Source organism: Chiloscyllium punctatum, chromosome 28, assembly GCF_047496795.1.
Source record: "Chiloscyllium punctatum isolate Juve2018m chromosome 28, sChiPun1.3, whole genome shotgun sequence".
In the NCBI taxonomy this organism is placed as follows: domain Eukaryota; kingdom Metazoa; phylum Chordata; class Chondrichthyes; order Orectolobiformes; family Hemiscylliidae; genus Chiloscyllium; species Chiloscyllium punctatum.
In genome coordinates, this window is record NC_092766.1 from 7,797,750 (window position 1) to 7,810,072 (window position 12,323).

General features: G+C 47.0%; 1 protein-coding gene across 4 annotated transcripts in view; it reads left to right on the forward strand.

The window, feature by feature from the left end:
* LOC140453954 (KH homology domain-containing protein 4-like) overlaps nt 1-12,323 on the forward strand; it is a 91,022-nt gene that overhangs the window by 65,660 nt on the left and 13,039 nt on the right. For 3 of the 4 annotated variants that reach the window (XR_011952529.1, XM_072548826.1, XM_072548828.1), the window contains exons 2-10: nt 506-788; nt 2,407-2,541; nt 4,890-4,969; nt 5,456-5,508; nt 7,171-7,325; nt 10,024-10,235; nt 10,948-11,008; nt 11,435-11,495; nt 11,827-12,014. Coding sequence is in view for 3 of the 4 variants with exons in the window: in XM_072548826.1 (XP_072404927.1) it covers nt 506-788; nt 2,407-2,541; nt 4,890-4,969; nt 5,456-5,508; nt 7,171-7,325; nt 10,024-10,235; nt 10,948-11,008; nt 11,435-11,495; nt 11,827-12,014 (1,228 nt within the window). In the remaining variant the exon portion in view is untranslated. Of the gene's footprint in view, nt 1-505; nt 789-1,430; nt 1,453-2,406; nt 2,542-4,889; nt 4,970-5,455; nt 5,509-7,170; nt 7,326-10,023; nt 10,236-10,947; nt 11,009-11,434; nt 11,496-11,826; nt 12,015-12,323 lie in introns of those variants that run through there. The other variant, XM_072548827.1, reaches the window with a different exon arrangement.

Genomic DNA, 12,323 nt, shown 5'->3' on the forward strand with positions numbered 1-12,323 from the left:
AATTGAGGGGCATGGATAGGATAAATAGACAAAGTCTTTTCCCTGGGGCCGGGAGTCCAGAACTAGAGGGGCATAGGATTAGGGTGAGAGGGGAAAGATATAAAAGAGACCTAAGATGCAACTTTTTCACACAGAGGGTGGTGTGTGTATGGAATGAGCTGCCAGAGGAAGTGGTGGAGGCTGGTACAATTACAACATTTAAGAGGCATCTGGATGGGTATATGAATAGGAAGGGTTTGGAGGGATATGGGCCGGGTGCTGGCAGGTGGGACTAGATTGGGTTGGGATATCTGGGTCAGCATGGACGGGTTGGACCGAAGGGTCTGTTTCCATGCTGTACATCTCTATGACTAAATAAACTGGGGAGAAGGAGATATAGAAAAGTCTGGTTAACGGGAGACAGGATTGTTTTGAGGAGATGTGTGATTTACCAGATGCCTCAACTCTGCTGCACTCCTCAGTCTCTTTAATTGAACATGGAAAATAATGACTTCTTTTTTTGCAGACGACGCAGCAAGTGGGACCAGCCTGGTCCTGCCATTAATGGCTCATTGCCTGGGGTGATGCCGGCACAGGTCACAATGCCAACAACCACCTTTGTGACGGGTTCAGTGCCTGCTTCTCTGCCGCTCGGCACTGGTGCTCCATCACCAGGAATGGCAATGAGTGTCGGTTCTGTCGCCCCGGCTTCTGGAGCGTTAGATGCAGCAGCAGCTGTTGCTGCCAAGATCAATGCCATGCTGATAGCAAAAGGAAAGCTGAAACCCAGTCAGCTTGCTCCTGAACAGGTACAGAATCACTGGTCTCTGTGAGGCCATTATAGCAGGGTCCAGCTCACAGTGTGAAGTGGTGAAGACAGGGTGGCTGGCTTTGTCCATTAAAGTTGTGAAAGAGTCTGGTGTCTGTCTTTTAAACTGGATTTGTGCGACCTGGGCATTGCTGGCTCGGCCCCAGCACTTCTTGCCTGTCCCTAGTTACCCTTGAGAAGCAGGTGGTGAGCTGCTGCCTTGAACTGCAGCAGTCTCTGTGCTATAGGCTGACCCACAGTGCACTTTGCAAGGCAATTCCATGACTTCAGGATGTTTCCGGGTCCAGTTCCAGTGTCCCTCTTCTAGGAAGGATATTATTAAGCTGGTGAGGGTTCTGAAAAGATTTACCAGAATGTTGCTGCGCATGGAGGGTTTGAATAGTAAGGAGAAGCTGGATAATCTGTGATTTTTTTTTTCATTGACTTATAGGAGGTTGAGGTGTGACCTTATAGAGGTTTATAAAATCATGAAGGGCATAGATAAGATGGATGGCAGGTGTCTTTTCCCTAGGGTGGGGGAAGTTCAAGACTAGTGGTCATGTTTTTAAGGTGAGAAGAGAAAGATTTAAAAAGGCCATGGGGGCATTTTTTTTTCTACACAGTGATTTGGTGGGATGAACTTCCAGAAGAAGTGAAGGATGCAGGTACAGTTACACCATTGAAAGCCATTTAAGTAAGTACATGAATAGTAAAGGTTTGGAGGGATATGGGCCAAGCGCAGGCAGGTGGGACTGGTTTAGTTTGAGATTTTGTTCAACATGGGCTGGTTTACTGAAGGATCAGTTTTTGTGCTGAATGACTCTGTTTCAAAGTGAATCAGTTTTTTTCTAAGTTTGTCCCTTGTGTAATGTGCTCCCACAAATATATTTATCAGAAATAACCATGTTCCACTGTGTTAGGCCTCGGCAACTTCTTCTCTGTCTATGTTAAATCAATGTTAAGATTGCAAGTCAGTTTCAGCAGTGAGGTGGTTGCCTGCGATGTGATTATAGGAAAGCCTCACTGTTTTGAGTGTGACTCAGTTGCTAACATCAGTACTTGCCGATAACTGGGTGTTCATATTTCTTCCGAACAGCTGAAACAGTAGGAATTATGGTCTGCAGTGGATTTGGTTGTCCCTAGTTCACAAACTACAACAAGTCATTAACAGTGTGCATAACATTGGAGTATTTGGAGGAGCTGAGAAAGAAACTTTGCATCCAGAAACTGTGGGTGTGGTATCCTCAGCTGCAGGGCTCTGGACCAAGACCTGGGTAGTGGGATGAATCTGGATAGCTTGCTTCCAATTTGCAAAGACAAGATAGATGGCAGAATGTCCTCTGTTTGCACTGTCCTTTCCTTTGATTCAGTGAGGAGACATTTCTTCAATTTTGCGGTTGTAGATCTTTGGAATTTGTGATGCCACAGGGCAGTGGATGCTCAGTCATTGAGTATAAAAGATTCAGGTGACTTGATCACTTTTGAATCTTGGGGATTTGAGGTCCCTGGGAATTTTGTGGGAAAGTGGGCTTGATTAAGCATGACTTTATTGAATGATGACTTTCCCTCTTGCCGGGCTTATTGCTACCTCCTAGTGCTGACCCTTCGGTTGTTTGCAGGCAACCCTTCCTGCGAAGAGTGTGGCAGCAGCTGCTGCGAAAAACAAGGATGACCTGGTGGTCGCTGAAGTCGAAATCAATGATGTTCCCATCAACTGTCGAAATCTGCTCACCCGAGGGCAGACTCAGGACGAGGTGAGAGAACTATCAGGAGGAAGCAGTCCACTTGGAGTAGGGGCAACAGAGCTCTGTGGGGGGGGGGGGGTGGTTCTCTGACCAGAGCAACCCCTTTGTGGGAAGGGAAGGGGCTCTGACTGGAGTATAGGGGTCTTTCTGCGAGAGAGTATAGGGGTCTCTGATTCTCTCCATTGGTCGTGGAGAGGTCTATGCTCGAGCTCTGGGTTCTTCATTTAACGGATTCTGTTTCAGGTTTCATATGCAAGGTGTAAGTTGCAGCATATCCATGTATGTGGTGTGACTCTAGATCTTGAAGGGGTGCCGCCTACTCCGAAAGGTTTCTTGTCTCTATTTGTTGCTCCCTCTACGATTAAAATTTCCTCCATGGCATCTACTCAGATTTTCCAAACTGTTTATTGATGCCATTTCTCTTGAGGGATCAATGGGGTTTTCATTTTAAAGGTATGGTTATGAATATTATAAAGGGCAGCACGGTGGCTCAGTGGTTAGCACTGCTGCCTCACCACACTAGCAACCGAGTTCAGTTCCACCCTCAGACGATTGTCTGTATGGAGTTTGCACATTTTCCCTCTGTCTGCGTGGGTTTACTTCTGGTGCTATGGGTCTGGTTTCCTCCCATAGTCCAAAAATGTGCAGGTTAGGGTGGATTGGCCATGGGAAATTGTCCCATAGTGCCCAGGGATGTGCAGGTTTAGGTGGATTGGCCATGGGGAAATTGTCCCATAGTGCCCAGGGATGGGCAGGTTAGGGTGGATTGGCCATGGGAAATTGTGCCTTAGTGTCCAGGGTTGTGCAGGTTAGGGTGGATTGGCCATGGGAAATTGTCCCATAGTGTCCAGGGATGTGCAGGTTAGGGTGGATTGGCCATGGGAAATTGTCCCGTAGTGTCCAGGGATGTGCAGGTTAGGGTGGATTGGCCATGGGAAATTGTCCCATAGTGCCCAGGGATGTGCAGGTTTAGGTGGATTGGCCATGGGGAAATTGTCCCATAGTGCCCAGGGATGGGCAGGTTAGGGTGGATTGGCCATGGGAAATTGTGCCTTAGTGTCCAGGGATGTGTAGGTTAGGGTGGATTGGCCATGGGAAATTGTCCCATAGTGCCCAGGGATGTGCAGGTTTAGGTGGATTGGCCATGGGGAAATTGTCCCATAGTGCCCAGGGATGTGCAGGTTAGGGTGGATTGGCTGTAGGAAATTGTCCCATAGTGCCCAGGGATGTGCAGGTTAGGGTGGATTGGCCATGGGAAATTATCCCATAGTGCCCAGGGATATGCAGGCAAGGATCTCGACAGGTTGGGAAAGTGGTCCAGGAAATGGCTGATGGAATTTAACGTGAGCAAGTGCGAGGTCTTGCACTTTGGCAAAAAGAATAAAAGCATGGACTACTTTCTAAATGGTGAGAAAATTAATAAAGCCAAAGCACAAAGGGATCTGGGAGTGCTAGTCGAGGATTCTCTAAAGGTAAACATGCAGGTTGAGTCTGTGATTAAGAAAGCGAATGCAATGTTTTCTCTTATCTCAAGAGGGTTGGAATATAAAAGCAGAGATGTACTACTAAGACTTTATAAAGCTCTGGTTAGGCCCCATTTGGAGTACTGTGTCCAGTTTTGGTCCCCACACCTCAGGAAGGACATACTGGCACTGGAACGTGTCCAGCGGAGATTCACACGGATGATCCCTGGAATGACAGGTCTAGCATATGAGGAACGGCTGAGGATACTGGGATTGTATTCGTTGGAGTTTAGAAGATTAAGGGGAGACTTAATAGAGGCCTACAAAATAATACATGGCTTGGAAAAGGTGGATGCTAGGAAATTGTTTCCGTTAGACGAGGAGACTAGGACCCGTGGACACAGCCTTAGAATTAGAGGGGGTCATTTCAGAACAGAAATGCGGAGACATTTCTTCAGCCAGAGAGTGGTGGGCCTGTGGAATTCATTGCCACGGAGTGCAGTGGAAGCCGGGACGCTAAATGTCTTCAAAGCCGAGGTTGATAGGTTCTTGTTGTCTAGAGGAATTAAGGGCTACGGGGAGAATGCTGGTAAGTGGAGCTGAAATGCGCATCAGCCATGATTGAATGGCGGAGTGGACTCGATGGGCCGAATGGCCTTACTTCCACTCCTATGTCTTATGGTCTTATGGTCTTAATTAGCCGTGGGAAATGCAGGGTTATGGGGACAGGGTTGTGGGAGGGAGGGTAATGGTGAGCCTGGGTGGGATGCTCTTCAGAGAGTTGGTGTGGACTCAGTGGGCCGAATGGCTTTGTACTACACTGTAGGGATTGTATAATTCTATTCTATTTGAAATAACATTTGAGATGATTCTAAGTTGTCTGTCCTCACATAGGTCAGCCGGCTGACTGGAGCAGCTGTGTCTACACGAGGGAGATTCATGGCACCAGAGGAGAAAGTACAAGCCACACCAGGGTATGTCCTTGTTCATGACCACTCTGTTCCTTCCTTTCCTGAATTTACTCATCCACATCTGGGAGCTTACGCCATCCAATCTTTATTCTTCTGGCTGGCCTCAGCTGTGGGTGGTGAGTTGCAGTCTCGCTCGCACCTTGGAATCAGCTCATTGTTCAAGACCTAATCCAGAAACAGAATCCAGGTTGGGACTTGCAATAGAATACTGAGGCCTCTTAATGAGGTGTGAGGCTGTAGCTCGGCCTTAACATATGAATGTCATCACGCCCCTGTCAGAGCCTGGTCTTCTTCCTCTTTTGTCCTTAATGGGGCACTGAGGCCAGTTGTCGTCCTGATGGAGCAGTGCCTTCTCTGGAAACTGAGGGTTATTCTGTCTTTGAGCTGCTTCTGTCCAGTTTGCGGCACCAGTCCATTTTGGATTGTTTTTGTTCCACATTAAGCTTTAAGAAAGATTCTTACTTATGTTTCTTATTACACCCCTTGCAGCGATCGTGCCCTGTATCTGCACATCCAAGGGCAGACTCGGGATGTTGTTGACAGTAAGTATAAAACTGTTGAGTCTGGCTTCTCCGAAGTTCAGGCCAGCTTTAATTTCTGTTTTCTGCCGCTTTAGTAAATGAGCCAGGCCAGCATTCTGTGCACTGTGTGTTATCACAGCCTGTATGGGTGATGGACTGGTAACCAGCCATTAGTTAGTGAGGATGTGAACACATGCCTCTGTTTTAAAGTCCATACAGTGCCTGTGCTGGGAATGTTTGATGGGTGATAGTGTAGAGGGTTCTGCCTTTTGCACTCTGCTTTTGTACGTTGGGGATCAGGAGGATGAAGAAAGTGGGACATGTGCAGTGCTGGTGGTTCTGCTGATACTGTCCTCCAATAGAAACTGGGCTGAGAGAACGACCCCGCTTCCAGTGAAAGTCAGGGGTTCACTGTACAGCCCAATAGTTAATACAGTACCAACCTTTCTGCTTCAAAGAGTTGTGAATTTTAACCATATGTTAGATGTTAACCCTAACCCAACGTTTGGAAAGATGTTCTCTGTGAAATACTGAGAAAGCAATGAGTTTTCAAAAGGTCCGGTATTGAGGCTTGCTCAGTATAATGGGGACGCTGCATTGAGGGAGTTAGCACTGTCGGAGAGTCTGCCCTGATGGAGTTGGCACCGTCGGAGGGTTAGCACTGAGGAAGCAGGCACCTTCGGAGGGTCAGCGCTGAGGGATCGCCGTACTGTTGGAGGGTGAGTGCTGAGGGAGCGGGCACCATCAGAGGGTCAATGCTGAGGGAACGCTGCGCTATTGGAGGGTCAACACCTGAGGATGCATGGCAATGTTGGAGCATCAGTGCTGAGGGTGTGTGGCATTGTTGGAGCGTCAGTGCTGAGGGAGCACCACGCCACGTCAGTTTTATTTTTATACATGCCATGATACACTGGCAGTCTTGGGTGGGTGTGTGATTGAGAGCAGGATTAGGCTGATATGCTAACCAAGCCCATGGTTGCTTTTGGGAATTGTTAAACTTCCCCTCAGCAAGTATGTGACACTTTGAATTGAATTGATTGTCACGTGTACCAAGGCCCAGTGAGAAGCTTTGTCTTGCGAGCAACACAGACAAATCACACAGTTAAGTAGCATAGGTAGTAAATAATAGGCAAACAGCAGCAAAAACACAGGTACAGGTGAATGTTAAGAGTTTGTGAGTCCATTCAGAATTCTAACAACAGTAGAAACTTATGAAACCAGCTGGTGCGTGTGTTCAGGCCTCTGTACCTTCTCCCCGATGGTAGAGGTTGTAGAAAAACATTGCCAGGGTGGGATGGATCTTTGAAAATGCTGGCAGCCTTTCCTTGACAGTGGGTCTAGTAGATGGATTCTGTAGATGGGAGGTTGGCCTTTGTGATTGTCCGGGCTGAGTTCACCACTCTCTGTAACCATCTCCAATCTTGAATGGTACAGTTGCCATACCAGGTAGTGATACATCCAGACAGAATGCTCTCGATGGCGCTCCCGTAAAGGTTGGTGAGGGTATTCGCCATCATGCCAAATTTCCTCAGCTGCCTGAGGAAGAAGAGACATTGTTGGGCCTTTGTAACCAGTGCAGAATGGAAAGGAAAAAAGCTGAGACAGTTATAGAATTGGTCTTTTGATTGTACCTGATAAGTCAATAGTTAAGTTTCATCATTTATACTTTGGATTTCTTTGCAGAGGCTGTGAACCGGATTAAAGAGATCATTGCAGGTGGAGTTATAAAGGCCGTCAGTGCTTCCGGCTCGCAGTTCAATGGTCCAATGGTTACTGTCTATCACCAGCCAGCCCCTGTTACTCATCCTACAACCACCGCAGCGAAATCCCAAGCTGGGGTAAGTACAGTATCTTAAAGACCACTTAGGTCTGAATTCGTCCCTCGACCCCCTCGCTCTGTGCCTCTGAATAGCAGTGTGCGTGAACTCCACTTTCTGTACCTCTGCATTACTCAATTAGAAGGAATACCATGCAACTACTGTACAACATTGATAACAGTTTTCAATGCACTGGTGACCATTCGGAGCCCTGGGAGTAGAACCCTGTGCTGTCCATGTCTTGGGAACATTTGATGGGTGATAGTGTAGAGGGTTCTGCCTTTTGCACTCTGCTTTTGTACGTTGGGGATCAGGAGGATGAAGAAAGTGGGACATGTGCAGTGCTGGTGGTTCTGCTGATACTGTCCTCCAATAGAAACTGGGCTGAGAGAACGACCCCACTTCCAGTGAAAGTCAGGGGTTCACTGTACAGCCTAACATTTTTCACTCTGAAAACCTATCACTCTGTAACTTGTCTTCCGCACGTCAAGTTTGTGAATGGCTAACTGTCACAGGTACTCTACCATTCTTTGTGCCTGAGCTGGAATCTCGAATGAATGTCTGAGGTGAAAGCGTTCACCCAGTCCTGTGTAATATGTATGTCTTCAAGATAAATCAACCAGTCTTTCGCAGAAAACGAATCCCTGTTTGGTGACTCATGGTAAAGACCATTGACTTGAGTGTGGGATTGCGCAGACCTGTCAGATAGAGCCTGTGTCACCTGGTTCTTGATCAATGTCATGGCCATGGTTGGTTGGGAGACAAATCCTAATTGTGTGATTGCTACCAGTGAAGGTTTTCTCTATCTTAACCATTAATACTGCTCACTGACTGTTCCTTTCAAAAGCTAGAGTGGCATGGGGCATATGAGCGATATGTGGGAGATTCAAGTTTGACATCCCTGAGAACATAAAACTGGGAGCAGGGCTAGGCAATTCAGTCCTTCGAATCTGCTCTGTCATTTAATGCGATCATGGCTGATCTCCTCTAAGCTTCAACTCTACACTCCTGCCTGCTACCCATAACCTGGTAACCCATTGCTAATTAAAAATCCTTCTTAAGTTTATTTAGTGTCCTGGCATCCACTGCATTGTGGGATAGTGAATTTTGAGTTAAGCAATTTCTCGTCTGTTTTAAATCTACCATCCCTTAGCCTCTTGTTCTAGATTGCTGCACAAGAAGAACCATCTGCTTTGCATCTCTATACCGTTCTGTTGCTTCCGTGTTGTTCTGATAGTGTTGTACCTTTAGATATTAGAATTGTGCGCACTCATTACCAGTTACAGACGTTTGATCAGAAAAGACCAACACACATACCTCCTTGGGGATCGACTTGTGTTACCTTCTCTTCACCAGGTTCCTCTCCTCAGAAATTACCCTGAATGTGTGTTTTCTCATCCTGGTTGTTCATTCTCTGTTACCTTTTCTCACCGTCTGCAGTGTTACCTTACTGCTTCTGAACAGTGGGACCTAATTATAAAGGTAAACTGAAAACAGAGATGGCCATTTCATGTTTGAGGCTAGTATGGAGAAGTCATTGAGATGGAAAATGAATCCTGACAAGTATTTTCCAGAAGTTCTCCTTCACTCTCGGGCTGCTGGCTCTGAGCTCTGCCATTTTAGTGACTGCCATCCCTGTTCAACCTTGCATTCGCAAACACTTCACAAGGGAGCCTCATTCACGAGGGCGATGTCTCAGTGTGGGTGATACAAGGGAACAGGAGCAGGCTATTTCAACTTGTTGAGTCTTCCCCAAACACTGACCTCATGGCTGATGTGGATCTTAACTCCTTCTTAGCTCCATAGCCTTGAATACCTAGCCTTATTAAACATCTACCAATCTCAGTTTTGTCATTTTCAATTGATTCCTCATCTACCTCAGGACAGGTGGTTACTTAGTTGTGTTGTTGCTAGACTATTAACCCAGAGACTCCGGTAATGTTCTGGGGACCTGGGTTCGAATCCTGTCATGGCAAAAGGTGGAATTTGAATCCAATAAATATCTGGAATTACATAAATAATAACCATCCAACTATTGTTGATTGTTGGAAAACCTCATCTGGGTTTACTGATGTTTTTTAAGGGAAGGAAACTGCTGGCCTTACCTGACCTTACCTACATCTGAAGCCAGACCCACAACAATGAGGTTGACACTGAACTGCTACCTGGGCAGTTAGGAATTGGTGATAAATGCTGGTGATGCTCACTGTGTGGGGGATTTGGGGTTGTTGTGCAGCTTAAGGTGGAACATTTGGCCCATATTGAAAGTTAAGATGATTTCTGCTTGTCCTGGGTTTCTCACTAACAGAAGTAGTTTCTCTGTATACATCCTGCTGAATCCTTTCATTAATTTGATCAGACTACCCCTAATTCAGCTCCAGTTGAATGATTCCATTTGGTTTGTTTGTTTTTAATGAATTGTTTTCTTGCTGTGGGGAGTTTTCACTGAACCTCTCACCCATTCCTGCCCTCTCTTTCCTGAGGCCTGGCCCCAGAACCAAACAGATGAATAAAGCAGTGTAAAAGCTGCCTCACCACTCCACCCATCATGTGGCACCATTGCTCAAACTGGCCCAGTGTTTGCTTTCTCACCCAACGCCAGTCACTTTAAATACCACTGGCTAATGCTGCACCTGCAGTGTTGACGGAGTTGCTCTTGCTTCACTATTCACGTTGCTTGGTGCCTGATGTATAATCTGTTCCTTCCTTTACTCCACAGATGCATTATGTTCAGGATAAAGTGTTTGTGGGTCTGGAGCAGATTGATCCCGCTTTTAACATTAAAGAGAAAGTGGAGGGGCCAGGCGGATCCTACCTGCAACACATTCAGGCTGAGACTGGTGCCAAAGTTTTCCTGCGTGGGAAGGGTTCAGGCTGCCTGGAGCCTGCCTCTGGGAGAGAGGCCTTTGAACCAATGTACATCTATATCAGGTACTAACAATTATTGCCAGAAGGTTTCCAATGGGTTACATGTTCTCTGTTTAGATGAGACGTGTCAGTGCACCACGTCCATGCCAGTCTTTGATTTTATTTGTTCACTGCCATTTGCACACTGAAGCCATTTCACAATGTATACACAAAGTAGCACAAATACATAGTGAGGAACAATGACTGATGTAATGGCCACATATATATATCAGTGGCAATGGGATGGACTGAGCATTCACTCTTTCAGCAGGAGTCTCCACCATCTGCAGCTGATGTGAATCCATCTCCTCACTGCATGGAGTAGGAGTGTTACTCTGTCTCTAACCCTGTGCTGTGCCTGTCCTGGGAGTATTTGGTGGGGACAGTGTAGAGGGAGTATTACCCTTTGTTGCCCTACCCTGGGAATGTTTGATTGGGGGATAGTGTAGAGGAAGCTTTGCTCTGTATTTAATGTTCTGTCCCTGTTTTGGGAGTGTGAGGTGGGGCACAGTGTAGTGGGAGCTTTACTCTGTATCCAGCCTTGTGCTGTCACTGTCCTGGGAGCGTTTGATGAGGAGGGGGGCTACAGGAACAGTGTAGAGGGAGCTTTACTGTGTATCTAATGCAGTGCTGCCCCTGTCCTGGGAGTGTTTGGTGGGGACAGTGTCGAGGGAGCTGTTCTGTCAGGGTGCTGTGTGAGATTCCTTTCTAATGAATTGAATTGTTTTGCTTGCAGTCATCCCAAACCAGAGGGTCTTTCAGCTGCAAGGAAACTTTGTGAGAGCTTGCTGCAGACTGTGAGTATCACTTCCGTAATGGGCTTAATCACTCCAGTGTTCCTATTCCTCTCCCGTCGCCGTCAATCCCCAATCCAATGACAAGCCAGTTTCTACCAGCTTTGTGATTTGTCATTGTTGGCTCTGGCAGTGTAGTAGGATATTCTGCTCTGGGTGGAGTCATAGTGATCAGCTGGGTTTGTTGTCTTCTGATGGCTGGAGTGATTCAAGAGCAGGAACCTGAACTCTTGGGACTGAATCCAGGTGGAATTGTTGACTCCTCATTCCAGTTGGAATCAGCATAGACTGAATACAGAAGCTGAGGCCCTCTGGTTTGCTTCAAGATGACAGCTTCTCTGGGATACTTCAATATCCTTTGAGTATGGGCTTGATGCAGACTGGCTAAAGTGTGATAACTGAATCCATTTTCTTTCTTACTCTCTGTAGGTCCACAGTGAGCATTCCAGATTCCTAAGTCAAATGAATTCATCAGTCATGCCACCTCAAGGTAAGTTTTTGAATAAAAAGGTGCTTGGGTTAGACCTGAAGCCTTCGACCCCTGCTCAGAGACTTGGTCATTTCAGTAGTCTATTATTGTCTACCCATGCAGTTGGCTAGGCACTGGTCCCCTGGCTGTGAGTGATTGCAGCTGTTTTCAGGAGATTACTGTTCAGGTTTGTAGTTGTGCTGAAGTGTTTATCTCAGTGAATGTTTCTGACGGTCAGGGACACGTCTGTGAGCTGTTTCCCTGTGTACTCTGAGCTCTCTGGACTCAGTGCCTCAGCAGCTGTGTGTTGAGCACTCACTGTCTACTAACCTGTATAATCTCTGTTTTAAAGGTTACCAGCAGGTACCTGGAGCTGTACCCCAGCAGCATTATTACCCTGGTCAGGGTTACCAGGCCAGGTATCCAGTCGGCCCTATTCCGCTACAGTCCTCACAGAGTTCATACCCCAGACCATGTGGTCCTGAAGCAGCACAGTTCCCAGTGTCGGGAGCAGCACAGCCCCTGGCCGTGCCTGGGCAGGTATGTTTCCACCATCATTTGTGGATGCCCATAGTCATCTAGAGATATCTGATACAACTTGTACTTGGGTGGGTTAGTGAGGGGGAGGAGTGTCTGATACCTGTTATTCCTGGGTCTGGGCCGGGTTAGTGATGGGGGAGGTGTGTGTGATACCTGTTATACTTGGGTCTGGGCTGGGTTAGTGAGGGGGAGGAGTGTGTGATACTGGTTATACCTGGGTCTGAGCTGGGTTAGTGAGGGGGAGGTGTGTGTGATACTGGTTATACCTGGGTGTGGGCTGGGTTAGTGAGGGGGAGAAGTGTCTGATAC